Here is a 19,750-nt window from a genome sequence, read left to right as displayed (position 1 = left end):
AACAAGACTGGCCATAAAAGCAGAGGGAAATTCATTAGATCTAAAAATAAGCATGTCTCTGTCTCTGTGCTCCTGCCGTGTCGCGTCCCCCAAGGCTACACCGCGTTATGAATGGCCCTGTCTCTTCGCCTCGTCTGGGGGTCCACACACACACTCACAGCACACACCACCGAAATGCACACACTTTCCAAAGGACACTCAAAAGCAGTTATCACTTCTATTCTGCAGCTTTTGTTATTGCCGTTATCCCCCTTCAAGCCAATCTCGGCTGTAGTCTTCTCCTGTGGACCGAGCTCAAAAACCTAGCAGCAATAAAGTGCCTTCTCCTATTACCCAACTCCTTGCTCAGAACCCATCAATCCTGCACTATCTACGTTATCTACTTCTATACACTTCAGGGAAACACACACACACAAGCACGGCACGCACACAAACCCACTCCAGTAGCAATCGACCGAAGAAAATCTTCCATACTTTACTGCCTCTCTGCCCCAGCAGCAACTTATCAAAGCTGAAAATTGCTCTGTTTTGCTGGAGATAGTGTTTACACAATAAGACATCATCAGCCAATATTTATGACTGGATAATGAGAATCAAAACAGGTAACACATGTTCTTTGACATTTACAAAAGCACAATGACAGTAAATAGCTTTTTTTTCACTCCACTCATAAATTGTGCAATTTTGCTCAGAAATGACACATTCTTCCTGTTGCATATTCATGTTTCCCTATTCAGGACAGAATATTATGTATTTCATCAAGCATAATGACTGTTTCACTCATCAGGAGTTAACCTTGGGGGGTAAAGTATTGTAGAGGGGATTGTGTAGTAACTGTTGTGTGTGTGCGTGTGTTTACAGAGCGACGGCGCAGCAGGGTAAAAACAGGCTCTCCATTCAGCTCAGCTCGTATGCGGAGCAGTACGGTGCTCTACCACATCTCTGGTCACCTCCATAGCAGAGAGAAGAGCAAGATTAAACTCAACAAGGTATCATCAGACACTTCAAACAACAGGCAGGATGTAACATGATGAAGGAGCATTCAGAAGTGTGTGGGGGTGGATTGTTCTATGGGAAGTGAGAAGATTGCTGATGTTATTAAGACAGTGGGAGAAAACAAAGGGGAAGGAATATCGTGTCAAGATGGAGAAGGGCTCTCCAGTTAACGAAACTGTCATGTAAACAATAGAGGACCACCACGGGACCTTATTTCAGAAAAAACTATGTATAGTGAATGGCAAGAGACAAATCATTTTTCAAACCCATTTGAATTGGGCCATGAATTACACACAAAGTATTTTTTCAACTTGAAAAAGTCACAATTTGACAAAAAAAAAAGTTCCAAATAATTATTACAATAAGCCATACCGACATGGCCAGATTTATTGTGGTTTTCACCTTTTTTATTACTTTGTCTGTGCCCAAGTAACATGTTGGTGTTGGTGATGTATATAGAGCGACACGATGTAGTTTATTGAACGGTTTTACACAAAACTCAATGATATTTGACTAACTCTATGACAAACGGCGATTTTCTTGATGCAAAATTATCAAAATATGACAAATATATGTGTAACTCATAGTACAACTCAAAAAGGATCAAAAATGATCTCCACATTGACTACTGTACAAATGTTTTCTGAAATAAGGTTCCTAATACCCTCTGTCACAAATTGATTATTGATAATAATTAATCACAAGCAAACTACTTTGTCAAAGATCATTGTGACCTGAAGAAGAAAAAGATTTTACTTTAGAATGAAATGTGTACAAAAATGTTCAAGACTGGGTCTAGTGAGCTAGCTAGCTAGTGTGACTGTCAAGCCTCTGGCTCTCACTGACCTTAAGTACAAAGTGTAATGCATTCATTGATTTTTGGCCAGCTGCTTTATTTTTTCAGGTTATCATAACTTATTGTTCTAATGTTAAGTATGACAGTTAATCAGGTGAAGTGATATTAAATTGCAGTTCAGCTTAATTCTGCTGTAGTTAAACACAACTCAACTACAAGTTAAACCAACTCGTCAAAATGTTTGGCAACCGTTAAGCAGAACCTTGAAAGTTACAGTTAGATAACAGTGAAATTGTTTAAATTCTATTTAATTTTATCTTTTCAACCTCTAAGGCAAGGCAAGGCCATTTCATTTCTATAGCGCATTTCATCCCTCAAAGCAAATCAGCGTGCTTCACAGGAAAGTAAAGGCAAGCAATACAAGAGACACAGAAATTTGAATTAAACTACTTCAGTTTTGATGAAGGAATAACAAAAGATAAAATAAATTAAATATTCCTGTATTTAGGTGTACCGTGCTCGAAATGCTCGAAATTCAGGTTTATGTGTACTGGTCTCGTCTTGGTTTAGCCTTGGGTGCAGAATTTCTTCATTGCACATACAAACTCCATGATGGATTAGACGTAATAAGTGGACGTAATAACTTTTTGCTACTTTGTCACTTCTGTTTTCTTATCCTGTCCTGTCCAGAATGTCTTTGGGGATCTGCCTGCTCTGCCAGAGTACAAGGTAGCAGATGCCAAAAAGTCCAAATTCATCTTACTTCACTACAGCACGTTCAAAGCTGGATGGGACTGGCTGATACTACTCGCCACCTTCTACGTTGCTGTGACGGTGCCCTACAATGTGTGCTTCATCGGTGATGATGATGACCTGACCCGCAGCACAACTGTCAGTGACATCGCAGTGGAGATTCTGTTCATTATAGGTTAGTTGCAGAATTACAGAACTATTAAGGAGACATATCATGCTTATTTTCAGGTTCATAATCTTATTCTTGGTTGCTGCTAGAACAGGTTAACATGCTGAAAATGCTCAGAAAAAAAACACATCAGGTTTGTCATACTGTCCAGTGCTGCAACACTGTATTCCCGTGCCAAACTATCCGCTGGGTATTTAGCAAATGTGTGACATGGTGAGGTAGTGGGATGTCATGATGTCAGGGAATTAAAGGCAAGAGTGTTTCTGTGGGAGAGAGGAGCTTGTGTTGGTGCAGAACTTGACCATTTTAACTTTCAAAATCTTCTACATGCACAAGAAGCGATCTAGAACACTAAAGGGAAAGGACAAAAATGAAAATGCATATTAGGTCTCCTTTAACTTTTATATTCATACAGATTTGAATACTTGAGACTTTATGATAACCAGATTTGTTTGTTTTTCTATTTCCCTGCAAGACATTGTTTTTAATTTTCGCACAAGTTATGTCAGCAAGTCGGGCCAAGTGATCTTTGACGCTCGACAGATCTGCATCCATTACCTGACCACATGGTTCATCATCGACCTGGTGGCTGCACTGCCCTTTGACCTGCTCTATGCCTTCAAAGTCAGCGTGGTGAGTAGCCATCGACTCGTTGCTAAACCCTGAGCACTTAATATAGAACACAAACACTGAGCCACATTGTTAATAATATTTGTTTATCACTCGTTTCAAGGAATCTTTGATTTAAAATACAACTTATTATTCATAAATAAAAACATTTGATCCAAAATTATTTGATATTTAACAGAAAATGTAAAAAGATGAGAAAAATACAGTGAAAAAAAATGGAAGAAAGAGATAATGAACAAGGAAATATTGGTATAAGTTAGTAAACATGACTATGATAAAAAATAAAAATCTCACGACTGATGGATTTCCCTGCAGCAGAGACTTGCTCTCTAGTCCTGTCAACATATTGGTGCATTGTTAAGTGCAGCACCTCCAGCTTATTTGACATTTCGTAGAAATAGATTGCACGGCGTGTTTCCAGCGCTGCTCCAGTGCCTCTTTGATTCTGCGTATTGATTCCACATACTGTACAAGCGCTAAGAAAACAATCAAACCTGTATCATTAAAACCTTTTTCTGTTCTGCTGGAGTCATATACATGGCCCCCTTAAGAATAGTTGAATGGAGGCGGACACGGTGATGTGGAGCAATTAGATAGACGTTCCAGTCTTGTCCCTGGCTGAATGATATCACACAGTGGAAGCACTACACTATAGGGATGCTTTGATTGGTTGGACATTGTGCTTCTTGGCCTCTAATTTAGAGAAAGACATGCTTTGACTCTGCTTTATGCTGCTTTTTGCTGTCACTCAAGCATTGTAATGTGAATCATATTGTCCAATATATGAGCGCATGTGTGAACGAACTCACACAAAACCCTAGCTCTTCAAGAATCCTTCTCATAAGGGTACAACAACAGGAATACAATCTAGTCAACTTGGGCTCAGATTACATAAAGTGAGAGAAAAAACAGAGAAAGAACAAGAGGAGTGTCCAAAAAAGTGCTATAAAAAGAAAGAATAGATGCTTTCTTTTATACAATGAAGGGGAGAGTGGTAGAGAGTTAGGCGCAGTGACAGGTTGCTCCAGGCAGTTCGGTTCCAGACTCTATAAATGGAAATACCACACTGTCCCAGTAGGTCAGGATTTGGGTATGGGACTACTGGGCCACAAGCTCCCCTGCCACCATAAGGGGAGAGCGGGAATGGCCAATTGCTGAACTTTGAGCGTCATGTCCCCTCTAAGGATGGAGCATTCAGACTGATGATGTCTCCTCTGAGGACAGACGCCATCATTCACCAGAATGAGCCAAGGGGCCTCAGCAGTGTCCCTCCCCGGTGTTCTCTTTTGTTATGTTTTTGTCATATATCTCTGTGGTTTCAGCTTTTCTGGCATGTTTTACAGTTTCACCTTGACATTGTTTTTTTTTTTTTATTGTTAGTGCAATACCTATTTAATCTTTATTGTCTTCATTTTTCCTATTTCCCATGATTCTTTTTTTTTTCTTTTGAGGAAGTTTAAGGGTGCTGAAGTTTTCAAGATTTCCGTAGCAGTTTGTGAAAAAATGTACATTGTCACTGTCTTTCATTGCACTTCCTATTTATTTCTAAAACTTAAAAGTCCACTTTGTAAGAAAGAACATTTTTGAGTTTCATTCCCAACTCGTCAAAAACTGACACTTTGGGACGGCGGCTGACCAAAAAAAACAATGTCAGTATTTGACGAGTTGGGAATGAGACTCAAAAAATCTACTTTCTTACAAAGTGGACCTTGAAATTGCACTAAACTAAACTGGATGACCATTCATCTTTCTCATTTTGACACTACTGGGTAGATAGAGTACTAAAAATCTATAGTCAGGAAAAGAAATACCAAAACTCCCATATACACATACACATACATATACACAAAGTCAAAATTACCATGTGAAAACCCACTCAAGTGTAATTAAAAAGAAGGAACAATAAACCCACAATAAATTACTTTCCATTGTAAGTTACTTCCCAAATATTTTGTAATTTTTAAGTAATTGCAATTATGAAAGTAACATTATTGTTAAAGCTGGCATCATGTTAGGTTGATGTCATGCATAAAAAAATTAAAGGTGCAATATGCAAGGATTGGCCACCAGTCAAATTCATATTCAAATCGGTGTCAGCATATCACCAGAGTAACTGCTAACTGCTAGTTAGCTCAGTTAGCCATGCAGCTCGCGGTTCCAACTGGGAGCTCGGGGATCAGGGGAGCTTAAATGTTTACAACGCTAGCATATGAGCTTTGGAGAGGGACAGGTGGGTGCTAGCTGGTTAGCATGTTAACTTAATACACAATACATAGACATCACAATGTCAAAACTGCAAGTTCTAATCATTTCATTTGATTTTTGAACGTAGTACGGGTTAAAGAAAGGAACCTAAGGAAAGTACTTTTACCTTATAAGAGTTATTTCTTTTTACTCATACTAGTATAAGTATTGCATTACTACCTACCCCTGCATTTTGAGATTAATAATATCAAAAATCATCTGATGGTCAGCCAGTTGATGATAGATGAACCTGTGCCAAAGACAGTGATTTGTTATTAACTGCCATAACTTCCACAGTTATTATTAAATCTCCTATGAATACATCTCCTGGGCCTGGAGGCCTAGTTGGTATTGGAGAACTGCATTGTGCATGCTTATTGGCCTGATACTGCTGCATCCATAAAATAAACAAGAATAAACATGACCAGTCACACTGTTGTGATTTGCTCGGAGCACTGAAGGCGCGGCTGCAGGGGAAGAAATAATGAGCATTTCTATAAAATTATAGTCCCGTCTCGTGTCTCTCAAATACTGCCTTGAAAAGAAGAAGAAACGTAAGCAATCAAGCAGCTAAATGTAAATTTCACACCTGACGAGCTGAGGGAATGCAAATGTGAGTGGCAGGAGTGAGATGGAAGCAGGTAGAGGAAAAAGTTGAAGGAGAAAGTGGCAGGAGGTGTGTGTCAGCGATGTTGGGTGTGTTGCACTGCTTACTGCTCACACTCCTGGAGGAGAATGGGATGTGGTGCAGGCTGCTCTCTCCATAGGTGGGTTGCAGGGAGGAGGGTGATAGATGGTGGAGAGGAGATGGAACTTCTCCCCAGGGCTCGGTAGGAGGCTTCATTACCCCTCGTGCTGCACCAGCTCTGTATTTCTCACAGCAAGAGTGTGGAAAAACCACCATATAACATATTGAGGATACAAGCAGGGACAGTACTGATAAGGACTGTCCACACATGTCCTCCTCTTAGTTTTCAGACAGTCTGATTGTGTAGTTCTCTCTCACACACACAAACATTTTATCTCGCTTCTTTCTTCACCATTCGTTTACTGCCCACATCCCACACCCTCCCTCCATTTATTTTAGTTATCACATTACACCTTTCCTATATAGTTTCTGCCCCACTTTCTCAGTCTCCAGTCACCCCTACACACACACACTACACAAATACACCCAACATACATCCTCGTAGAAAGGTTACAAATATCCTCTGTGTCCTACATACTTCCAACTAATACCTGTGTGTATATATGTGTGCGTGCGTGCGTGCGTACATGTGTGTCTACCTCCAATGGGGATACACGATGGCGAGGCCCCTAAATGATAGAATGTCGGTGGAGATTGCCTAAGGAGCAGGTGCACAATGGATGACATTCACATCACATATACAGCACATGACTGTGGGAAAGGTGTGAAAGGTAGCTTTTGCGTGTAAGTCAGTAATAGGAGGCACGAGGCTCGTGGCAGGTAAGGCAGTTAAAGAGTGACGGAACAAGGCACGGAGAGAGAAAAGAAAACCAGAGCAGACAAACACTGTACAGAATGGCAATGGTGAGGATTAAGAAACAAAACAAACACACCTGTGAACAAGCGCCTGATTGCTGTAATTTTCTATTCGAGGATCCTTCATCAGGAAATCGTCATATAGATCATATTGTTGATGATGCAGAAGTTCTAATTATAGAATGTGAGAGCAGTTTAGCAGCCTAATGTTGGAGAGGATGTGAAGCATGGTTAAGAGGTTTTTGTCACTTCAAGCAGAGCTATGTAATTGTGTGTGTGTGTGTGTGTGTGTGTGTGTGTGTGTGTGTGTGTGTGTGTGTGCATGTGCGTGTCTGTGCGTGTGTGTGTGTGTGTGTGTATTGGTGGTTTATTGCTCTTCCCACCAGATTTACTGTCTGTAAAAGCTAGACAGGTCCTCACTTTCATAGTGTCTGTTTCACTCTCTTTATACGTATCTGTATCGTCAGACACAGATCGCAGATCAGAGACTCATTCAAAGGCTCAAGTTCATGTCTTTGCTGGAAAGAAAACAAAGGTAACCAGTCTGAAACACACAAATAAATCCAGGCGGGGTGTAGGCAAAAGTCAGAAACAAAACAAAGAAGAAAGAACAAGAAGAAAGCTTAGTCAAAAACCACAGAGACCAACATTAGGAAAAATGCTGGAAAGCAATTATCAACACAAGGACGAACAAAGACAATGTGGCAACAGGGAGTCTAAACATATATGGGGTTGGCTGATAGCAAGACCAGGAGCAGGTGAGTAATTGGCAGCAGGTGGGGATGATCAAGGGAGTGGGAGACATGCGAGGGCAGGAACTGAAATGACAGGACATGATAGTATTTCAAAATAAAACAGAAAACACAACGGTTAGTGATTAACGGGATGTTGCTTACAGTTTCTCTCTGGCCTCAGCAGAACACTAGAAAATCTCAAGAAATAAAAAGTAGGTTATGTACTGTAGCTGTGGTACTTGATCACTCGCAGCGACAGTCCTGTACAGGGAAATGGTAACAATCAGGGTTGGGTAGTAATGGTATGCATGTAATGATTAGTTTGAATGTTGTTAATCATTACTTGACTATATTTTTGATTATGTCTTTAAAATATGGCATTTTTTTCCCACATCCCTACACACAGTACACTTGTGGTTTGTTTTTGCCAGGGTTATATGATTTGAACAAATGTTAATGCTGAATATGCAAAATGCAACTTATCTCCATTGAAACTGTTTTAAGAAAAAAAAAATTATTTTTGGAACTCACATTTATGTGACTGCATCCATTTCTTTGTATGAATTGCAATACTTCCTAAAAATAAATTCCCCTTGTTTTCTTTATCCCCAGGTGTCCGTGGTCCACCTGTTGAAAACAGTACGTCTGCTCCGTTTGCTGCGGCTGCTCCAGAAGATGGACCGCTACTCGCAGCACAGCACCGTGGTCCTAACGCTGCTGATGTCCATGTTCGCCCTGCTGGCCCACTGGATGGCCTGCATCTGGTACATCATCGGCAAGATGGAGATGGAGGCCAACGCCTACAACTGGGACATCGGTGAGTGAAGGAAGATGATGCAAAGCAGCTCCCAGCTCACTTATGCTGCTCATGTTTCAAAATTGAACGGGGGATTGTAGTGAGATCTGCAACATCTACAACCCGTCCAACTCTCTAGGGGTGTTGCTGGGCAATGTATCAAAACCAGGAGGTGAAGCCTATACTGAGGCATCGTTGGAGCTTAGATCAGACAGAAGATCAGTGTTACTGGGAGATTTAATGGGATACAGTATGAAGTGTATGTGTGTCAATTGCCAGGCCTGAAGTATTTTCTCTGACATGAATACAATTCCAAAATCAGATATCACAATTTTTGTGACCATATTATTGTCAATATTGCAGTAATATTGTAGGGATGACTACTGGTACTTTCAGAAAATATTAACACAATGAGATTTTTTAATAAATAATCAAAAGAAAAGATAACACTATCATATATCATGATTTGGAGATATCCAAGATCTAAGATGAAATACAGTCTCATATCACGATAACAATATAATATCGATATATTCATCACAAAACATGATATATGATTACACTGTTAAGATACTGATTTAGTTAATAAAATACTTTGCTATTATCAGATGACCTCTGAGTGTCTAAAGAGACACTTGTATTACAATGAATGTAACTACAAGGCCTTCCTCTGTAGAAATAATCCAGTTTCCAAGGATGTAGCTGCTGTGGATAAAAAAGGTCTGTTGACATAGAAATGGACTATAAGTATCAGAGCTCACGGGAGTGTTCAACAAGCGAGCACGACACTAAAGCCTCAGTGTGCCTGAAGAAGTGTCCCCGCAGCAAGACGATGTCTCGACTGTACATGATGCCAAAGGAATGAGGACCATGCTGGGTCGGGGCAGCTTTAAAACCATAAAATGTAGAGATTTTGAAGAAGGGAAGGATTTGATCTCCGCAGTTTCAGAATGATTCTGAAATCATAGCGTGACGTACAGACTGTCGTGTTGTTGATGCACTTGTAGTTCTGTGCAGCAGTGTGACTGGAGTGTTTTATTTTTATATACATTTTTCTAGCTGAGGGAGCCATTATCCAGCTTTGTCAAACCTCTCTACTAAATCTATATAAAGGAGTGTAACGACAGATCACTCCTGACTTTGTGGCTCAGAAGGAGCTATAAAGCTAAATGTTGTTTTTTATTGATCTTCTGGCATTAACAAGAAAGTAATTTTTCACTTGATCCCATAAATCCCACATATATCTCATAAAAGCAACTCCCTTTTCCTTTTTCCTCAACTTTGTTTCGGATTTAACTTCTGCTTTATCTTGACTGTGACATTAGGTGCGGGGTTCGGTAAACATGTCTATACTCTGGTGCATTGCTGTTTCATTGCTCATTATTTCCAAGTCAATACTGGTTCTGAGAAACTATTGATGCATAAAACATGCAGGGGTTTTTTGTATTCACCCGTAGGCCTGGTTTTCTTCATGGAACACATCCCTGTAGGTGTTTAAGCTATTAAGGCAAGCGTTAATGTACAGAGCATGCTGATGCACTTTACACAAGCATAGATGCATTTTCTTGGTGTTAAAGCACTCCTGTAAAATGACCTCATCGATTAATCAGAGAGACACCACACAGATGTGGGTTTGAAACACGAAATATAAAGAGGTCTTTGCTAATAACTCTGTTATTAGACACTTCATGTTCATCTGTTTAGGTGCTTTAATATTTCAGTAAATGGCTGAGTGTCTTTTATGATTTCCTCTTTGAATTTATTGACTCTTAAATCTGTTGTAAAATATGTATTAAGTGGAAAATGTGAGAGCACCAACTACATCCATGTGTGTGTGTGTGTGTGTGACTGAGCAAATGGCATGATTCTTCTCGTAATTCCCCCTCAGCCTCCAGGTCCCACATATAATGAGGCCCCCTGGGCTGATCTCTGGTCAGTATCGATGAGCTGCACTGCTTGCAATTACCTCGCTCCGGTGTCTTCCTAACTGGTTCCGGGTCAGCATTGACTGGGTCATGAGAACAATGCATATTTCTCTTCACCAATTACTGCATTTCAGTGTCATAAGATAACAGGTCAGTGCATGAGGCAGGTTTAATGTGTTGTATCCTAATTATACGTTTTTGATGCCGACGTGAGCGTTGAAGTTAGGCAGCTCTGAGGGGCTTCCATCCAATTACCATTCATCAGTGTCTGCAGGAGGCTCTCCTGGGATCAGCTGCATGTCTCTGCACTGTACTGACCAGGGATCAGTTCTGGTTCCCAAGCATTTGATCTGCGTCTGCTGTTAAATTCATTTTTCTGGACGTAGCACGGACGAGAAAGCTCTGCTTACCTCCGTTTCCAGAACTAGGAAACAATGCCATCAGCTTTGTCTGCATCTACATGCTCCACAGCACTTAGCTTGGAGATATCCACTGCAGCAAAAACTAATCACATGGTGCACTTGAAGCGATAACATCTAGGCCTGCAGCGATGCAAGAAGACTGTGAAATAATTTGTGGAATTAGTCAAAGTTTTATAATAAGGCTCCCTTTGGTTCTTTTACTAAGATACTATAGATGCTGCTCAGAACTGATATGGTTTCTTAATAGTTATTCACCAAAGTTTGCCTCTTAATGACCATGCTCTTGTCACAGATAGAGCGGACCTAGAAAACATAATAAAGGGCATGAGTTGCTAGCTCCAACCATCCATTTGTCCTTCCATCTAAAAACAGGATGGCTCCACGAGCTGGGGAAGCGCCTGGAATCGCCATACTACGCCCTAGGGGGTGTGAATGGGACCAGCAGCGGCCCCTCCATCCGCAGCGTCTACGTGGCCTCACTCTACTTCACCCTCAGCAGCCTGACCAGCGTGGGCTTTGGCAACGTGTCGGCCAACACAGACACCGAGAAGATCTTCTCTATTTGCGTCATGCTCATCGGAGGTACAGAGAATACACACACATATAGCACCGCTGTGGCTCTGGTTTTGAAAAAGGACTTTACATTCAGACAACAGCATGTAGAATTATAATGTCTTTATATATTAATCCATTATGTCCATTAAGATCCAGTAGCTATATTAACTAAATTATTATTTTCTTACTTGGCATGTCAGAATCAAGCAGCATGTATAACATATATCACACAGACCTTTACAAGATGGTCCGATCCAGTTCAGACTGGATCGTTATATTATAGATTTTGGAGGATGAAGACTGGCCGCCGTGGCTGGGTTTTCCCTGTGGACACTCCCCACTCTGGTTCGGCTAAATGTTAAATGTCCCGTGCTGCCTGGGGGCAGTTACAGTCACAGTCACAGATGCACACCACATGTACACATACAGTCCCTTGTGTGTTAATGCAAAATGAAAACTAACTCAAAGCACCTGTTCATAATAATAGCAGAGCATAGGTCAAATAAGATGAGATTGTGGAAGGAATTGGATTATTGCCTCATTAGAATGAGCTAAACTTTATTCTGCTTTACAGTTTAAAATAGAGAGAGGTAATTTGACTGAATTAGTTTCCTCACGTCAACAGTTTAAAATGTTGTGACTTAAAAGCTGAATTGAAAGGAGTCAGTGGCCCAACAGTCACACCCCACATACAGTCAGTGTTCGGTGCCTCCGTGTCCAGAGAAGTGAAACACATCTGCAGCACAGGTGGAAACTGAATCAGATAAGGAGAATACATTATCTGTGGGCGTATAAATGGCAGCCAGCCATCATTCATACTCTCAGTCCTGACACTGATGGTCCTGTCTGGGAGGTGCATAGTTGCAAGACATGAATGTAAATGTTATATTTAGCTGGTCGACTGGTTTGTCTCTCTATTTGATCACAGAAATCCATTTTCAATAAGAATCACGTTCAATCATATTTACATGATAGGGATGTTTATTGTGATTAGGGTGAAGTAGGGTTTTAGAAATTGGATTTTTTGCAGGGATGGAATGTAACTCAGTACTGTACTTAAGTACACATTTAAGGTACTTTACATGAGCATTCCTATTTTATTTTTTATGAACTACTTCTAACTTCACTACATCTCAGGCAGAGGCAGATATCGCACTTTCTACTCCACTACATTTGTCAGTTGTCTTTGACAGCTTGAGTTACTAGTTACTTACTAGTTACTCAATACTATGTATTAACAAAGTTGGTGATTGTGACTTTAAATTTTTCTTCTAAAATGAGGGATGAAGTGTTTCCTTTATGTGTTGAGAAAAATCTACTCCTTAAGCTAAATAAACTATATGGAAGCAAAGCAAAAGTAAAAGCTAAAAACAAATTACAGGACAGTAATGCCACAAACACATGATGGTCTTGTAGAATATGGTGCACTGCTGTAGATTAAACTACCCAACAGTATGTAAAGTAGTTAAAATGAGCTCAACCTTAAACATCTGCAGCAGGAAAATACAGCATATTGTACACATCAGTGCAGCTGTAATATTAATCCAGTAACATCGAATATAATTGTAAAACACTGACAGGGAATATTTAGTGTACAATGACTACTAGTAATTTTGATACTTTAAGTACATTTTGCTGATACTTTAACCTAGATATGGTCATGAATGCAGGATTTTAACTTGTTGTGGAGTATTTTTTTACAGTGTGTTCAGTTCTTTTACATAGTTCTTCTACCACTGATTTATTGTGAATGTAACTTCCTTCTTGTGTCGCCACTATGCAGCTTTTGTCATTGCTATCATCAAATATGCCTATAACCCTTTAAGCAGCTCTAAAAATCGACACCTAATTAACCTGGGCCCTATATTTATGTTTGGGTGTGTAGATGATTCATGCTGACCAGAAGTTTTGGAATCGATCAGCTGCGACACAGCTGCACTGTAATCCTTCGGGGCAACCCCGACCGTCAAAGTTACATCAACAAAAAAGTGATTATTTTTGCCACTGACGGGCTGAGGTTGTTATTCTAAGTGTCTGACAACAGTATGATTCCTACAGAAATGGACCTTTTTGTTAAATAGAAAGTTCCATTTGTAACCAGAAAAAACACATCTTGTTCAAAGAGAAGTCTCGCTCTGAAATCTCGTGAGGAAAGCTGTTATCGTTGTTGCCTCATCTGTTAGACTGTCAATATCATTTAAATATTCAGCCATGACTTTGGAAATAAATTCTTGCTGGCAGGCCCTCTCCAAAACTCCAAACTCTCTCCAACTCTGACTCATGTTTCCACTAGTGTCTTCCTGCAACAACTCACAACTCACAAGATTTAAGAGCGAGACTTCCACTTGAGCAAGATTTGTGTTTTTTTTGGTTAGATTATCAGAATAACAAAATGATGATGATGAACGATTCCAAAACCTCTAAGTATGAATCACCTACCCCCCAACGTGTTAATACAGGGCCCAGGTTTAAAAATATTGGAATTTACTTTAATTGAGTACAAACTTACGTTCTTCCTGTTTAAATTGTTTGTATTTATATGTACTGGAAATGTAGACTACAAGTATAATATACTAGCCGCAGGCTGGGATTACTAGAGAGAGTGTGAAGACATGAAACTAAGACAGAACATGGCTGCTCCTTGTTGTTCCTGTCACTACACCATTGACCTGGTTTGAGCCCTGTAGGTGGTCCGAGTGCGAATCCCAGTCATACCATTAATATTGCTCTGCACTTATTACTGTCACTGAAACATCCCCTGCTGTTCCTCTTCCTACATTTTGACACTGCCGAGCTTACAGTTTATAAAAACATTTGACTGCTGGAAGGTTCTGCCATTAAAATAGAGTCCAAAATGTTTTTCCTGTTTTGGTTCCCTGTCCTTTCAACTGTGTTTCATTCATGCTTATCTCTTCCCTCCCTTATCTCTTCCTCTACTCTCCCTCTTTACACCTGCAGCACTGATGCATGCCTTGGTCTTTGGTAATGTGACAGCCATTATCCAGAGGATGTATTCACGCTGGTCCCAGTACCACACCAGAACCAAAGACCTCAAGGACTTCATACGTGTCCATCATCTGCCACAGAGCCTCAAGCAGCGAATGTTGGAATATTTTCAGACAACCTGGTCGGTCAACAACGGCATTGACTGTAATGAGGTACCACAGGCGCACGTACACTTCAGCTGCTTTAAATCCTTATCCTCCTTTATCACTTAACTTGTGTTTTTGACACCCAAGAGCACAGCATATAGGGATCAATACTTCATTTGAAAGATCACATACTTGTCACCACTCACATATTGTCCACATTCGAGCTCATCACAAGAGTGGTAATGTGATCGATATAACACATCATCCACGATGTAAGAGCTTAGTGCTTGACAGAAGACAAGAAAGAAAATTAAGGCATCATTTATTTTTCTTACGTGGTCATTTGTGAATGACAGGATGTTTTGTAACCTTGAGAACCGAGGGTTTAAACTCTTCAAGATTGCATGTACTGACGTCAGACTTGTGTTACAGTATGTGCCAAGTACAAGGCATGGACATAAATTTACAATGCGGGGAATCTAGGTGAAATGATTGCACTCAAAATAAATGGGTATATTCATTCAAGCATTATACCTAAAGGTTAAATTTGATTTTGAACGTTAATATAGCTTCAAACAGCTAATAGCGTCCTGAACAGAGAATGACGTCATACTCCCTCTGTGTGTTGTGATCTGAGCTTCTCTGCTCTTTGTTTTGGTAGCTGGTCCAACTCTGTGTGCATTTTAGTGCATGTGAGCGTGACGGTTGGTAAGAAACTTTCTAAGAAAGTTTTGTGTGTTAAGGTGCTGCTTTCTTTTTTCCACGTTTGTTTTTGACATAGATGCTGGAGCTCTATTGTGGTATCTAATGGCAGTGAATTTAGTATATTTCACCCTAATGCAGATTTTTGGAGGAATTTGTGCTTCTCTTGATTTATTTCCATTTAACTTATATGTCAGTGCATTTCAGAGAGAACTAGAATGACACTCAGTGGGCGCATATCTCTTTCAAGGCCTAACAGGCCCATTTTGTACTCATTAATAGATACGCTGAAATTAACGAAAATGTCCCTAAAATGCCTTATCCAGCAACATTAAAGATGGTGAAAAAAAAATTCCTGGATCCGTCCCTTTATCCAGATCTTCACCAAAAGTTAATGAGGTCTGTTCTTGACTGACACTCATCCTCCATCCAAGTTTCAAGGAAATTTGTCCGGCAGAACCAACAAACAAACAAACAAACAAACTGACACAGATAAAAGACCTCCTTGGTGGAGGTAAATATTGTACTTTTTACTCCACTAATTTTTTTAAGCTTTTAGTTATTAGTAAGTTTATTTGGCATATTACAAAATACCAAAAATATTATATTATAACACTATTCACGAGTATATATAGTGATAATTAGCTATACTACAGTGAGCTAACTGTTATTACACTGTTACTATTTTTCTTTAAGGACATACTGTAAAGGATCTGAGCGTATGTTATAGTTGCATTTAATGCAGGTTCTGGTAGACAGGAATGTCTGCCAAATGCCCGACATTGACACATATAAACACTACAGATTAACATAAATTGAAAAATGGAGACCGGTGGAGACAGAATAACGTTTGCAAATGTGCCATGAGGACAGCTTCGGGAAAACACAAACAGAAAAAAGCACAGGGAAACAGAGGCAGCCAGTTAGTAGTGGAATAGCAGCTTGTCCCTTCAGGCTGTGAATGCCCGCGAGACAGCTGTCAGAGCCCAGACCAGCGTTTAGATGGAGTGATGATGATGAATCCCAGACAGATGAATTATAGATGGCCCTGTTGATTAAAGTCAGCCTGGGCCTGACGAGTCATTGATCGACTCTGTGTGACGGTGAGCCCAAGATCTTTGTCCTGACAACGAGACGGATGACAGATGAAATGCAGTGTTTTGACTTTTTTCTAAAGCTGCGATAGGGGTTTTTCCAGATTGGTGTGATAGGTGTTAATAATGGCATCATAAACACATTTAATGTTAGATTATAAGCCCAATAGAAAGTGTTGGCAGATATTATTATTATCACATAATGTTAATAAGCATCTTATGAGGCCACTTAGTACAAGTACCCTAATATGTAACATTATCATGTGTTGATTGTAAAACCGTCTCAGGCAAACTATTGATTTTGGGATATGTAAACAAATGTAACTTGTCTTGACACTGATGTTTCCTTTACTACACTAGCTTAGCAATCAAATCAAAGGCAACCAAGGCTGGAGATTTCATCCCTGAGTAGCAGCGTGGTTGTGTTTTCACAGCTGCCATGCCGCTCCTCCCTCTTGTCCGCTTCATCTGTCTTACCCTCTGCCTTTCTCCCTCGCATCATCTTCACAGCTGCTGAAGGACTTCCCGGACGAGCTGCGATCCGACATCACCATGCACCTTAACAAGGAGATCCTGGAGCTGTCGCTGTTTGCCTCGGCCAGCCGTGGCTGCCTGCGTTCCCTGTCGCTGCACATCAAGACGTCCTTCTGCGCTCCCGGAGAGTACCTCCTCCGACAGGGCGACGCGCTCCAGGCCATCTTCTTCGTCTGCTCAGGCTCCATGGAAGTGCTGAAGGATGGCATGGTGCTCGCCATCCTGGGTACGATAAAGGATGGGAGGAGGGGTTTCGTGGGGAAGAAGGAGCAAGAATACCTCTGTGCCATCATTATAGTTTTACAAAGACCAAACTCCCAGCAGCAGGCTTCATAATAAAGCTCTGTGCGGCTCATTGTGATGAAGCGGGCCCTGCAAATGAGCCCATTGTGAAGAAATAGAAGCATTACAGTGTCTTAAAGGGTAGCTCAATCTCAGAGCCTATTGTTATTAAACTCTAGTCAGATGCCATGTTTTCAACAATATGTTGCAGCAGAAAGAACCGAAGACGTAATTTATCTACAGCTGTGCTGCAAGATGGGGGCGCTAGAGTCTTGACTTCCAGAAGCTTTACTTGATGTTAATAACTACTGGTACTAGTCCAGCGAAAGTGAATGGAGCTGACAGGCAGATGTCGAAACACACACAGACAGCCACTGCAGAACATGTTATATTATACACCAGTAATCCATTCAGAGCAACCCAGGATTGCCCAATTCTATACAGGTTAAGCTGCTCCAGTCCAGTGATGTCCAGCTGAGTATGTTCAAGTCTATTCTATAGCATTGTAATTCAGTCCTGTCCGCTTTAATCTGTGTTGTCCAGTTCAGTCCAGCCCATTTCATCAGTCCAATTCACCACAGTCAGGTAATTTCAGTTCCATCTGGTCGAGGCCAGTTTGTTGCTGTCCGCTCCTGTCCGTGGTGAAGGTATAGTTGAAATCAGCCTTTGTTTGGCATTGGTATGCATCTTCATTTGCAGTGTTAAAGGCATTCTACAAGAGTATTATAACACTATAAAAAAGGTGTTTTTCAGTAGTGGGATAACACTGAAATCAGCAACTCCAGAAAAAGAATGTATTGATGTTAAAATAGAAGTTGGCTTCTCATTAATGGAGGAACGAGGTTCCAAAACATTTCCGAAAGCTGCAATTCTGCTCAAACTAAGAAAAGATATTTCTTTATAGTCATCATTTTTGTAGGAAGTGCTGTTGATACAGTAAGAGTTGTTATGTGAAGTGCTAATGAAAGGAAAAATAGATGAAATTATATAAAAGATGCTTATGGCAGACCACTTCAGAAGAACCGACCTAGATGAAGAAACTGGTCCCGTCTACCGCAGCAGGTGGACGGGGTAGGTGGTGTCTCCATAGAATCCCGAGCTTATAGCAACAAAATGCACATGTATGTTGGGAAATCCGCTCATTTTTTTTCATGAAGAGATCGATACCCCTTTCATGCTGGTGTGGTAAACAGCTCAAGCTACAACCAGCAGGATGTAAGCTTAGCAGCACCTGACAGAAGGGAGGCATCAGCTTCAACCTGCCTCTGTCCAAAGTCTGTCTGCCTCCCCTCTAAAGCTTGCAGATTGACATATTATTGCACATTTATTTGATCTTTCTCTTGGCTGTGCACCCAACCAAGAAATAGTTCGGCACATAACCCCCCTGCGAAACCATAAATTGTTTGTTTTACACTTTTTTTTTCCCCAAAATGTTGAATGTTCCTTGTAAAGACAAATTTCTTTTGGCAAAGGTATCTTTCCATTATCTTTCTAGTTATTGCTGTTCTCATATTCTCAGAAAAAGTTGCTTCGAAAATTGTTTTTGGAACTTATCCAATGCTGCTGCCACCACCGTAACCTTCCTTTATATATCTGCACAAACTTGCACCTACTTTTCAATGGTGGAGAACTTCCCACCCACAAACCTCTGCTCACCTTTCTGTCTCCACATCTGAAATATGATGCAAACAGCGTTCAGTATGGCTCTGTTTCCTACCATTCCCATCTGCTGTGTAACGCAACCACTCGTCCTGAGTGACCTTAATGGCTCTTGCTATCTAACCTTCATGACACAGAGTTATAGACCAATCTGACACAAGTGCGTGTGTGTGCCCGTGAAGAGTGTGTGTGTGTTAGTGAGTCAGCGAAAGCTGAAAGAAAGATCTGGATCTGAAACTCCATCCATCACTTTGTCTCTGTTGGTGCGGCACTTACAATCTTTATCTTAATCTCTGTTATCCTGCATGTGTGTGTGTGGGTGTGTGTATGTGGATGGGTGGGTGTGAGTGTTTACAGTGTGTTTACCTGATTGTCACAGCACCTGCATGCAAGCGCTCCTGTTGAAAAAAAAGTTTGTGTGTGTGCATGGAGTAGGTGGAATTGTTTACCGGTGTACAGAGGTGTGTGTGTGTCTGCTTGTGTGTTTGTGTGTGTAGGCTTGACAGGCGAAGAGCATTGTCTTTGTGTTCGCCTGCTGACTGTGCAGAAGGTCAGGCTGACATTGAGTGTCTGACTGAATAAGAAAAAAACCTTCGCTCTCTCTTTCTCTTTCAGTGTGTGTTTGTGTGTGTGTGTGTCTGTGTGTGTTCTACCCCTCTCTTTCTTGTCACACTACAAGTCCATCGTCACAGCTCAGTACCAGATGATAGAGAGTATGTGAAAGTGAGAGAGGCCATGTCGTGATACATGAGAGGATGGGGAGAATATCTGTCACAAGTGAAAGAAAAGCCAGGGGGTGGATTGAGGGAAGGCAGAGAGGAGGTAAGAGGAGAGTTAGAAAGAAAGAGGAGGGAAGCAGAGGT

General features: G+C 40.8%; 1 protein-coding gene across 1 annotated transcript in view; it reads left to right on the top strand.

Moving 5' to 3' along the window:
- kcnh8 (potassium voltage-gated channel, subfamily H (eag-related), member 8) overlaps positions 1–19,750 on the top strand; it is a 54,862-nt gene that overhangs the window by 23,153 nt on the left and 11,959 nt on the right. Inside the window, exons 4-10 of the mRNA XM_073462797.1 lie at positions 862–989; positions 2,483–2,720; positions 3,190–3,347; positions 8,439–8,643; positions 11,342–11,551; positions 14,483–14,682; positions 16,923–17,172. Coding sequence (XP_073318898.1) covers positions 862–989; positions 2,483–2,720; positions 3,190–3,347; positions 8,439–8,643; positions 11,342–11,551; positions 14,483–14,682; positions 16,923–17,172 — 1,389 coding nt within the window. The remainder of the gene's footprint in view (positions 1–861; positions 990–2,482; positions 2,721–3,189; positions 3,348–8,438; positions 8,644–11,341; positions 11,552–14,482; positions 14,683–16,922; positions 17,173–19,750) is intronic.

The sequence above is a fragment of the Pagrus major genome, chromosome 3 (assembly GCF_040436345.1).
Source record: "Pagrus major chromosome 3, Pma_NU_1.0".
Classification (NCBI taxonomy): domain Eukaryota; kingdom Metazoa; phylum Chordata; class Actinopteri; order Spariformes; family Sparidae; genus Pagrus; species Pagrus major.
The sequence above is the reverse complement of the archived record's forward strand: the minus strand, read 5'-3'. Positions and strand labels throughout refer to the sequence as shown.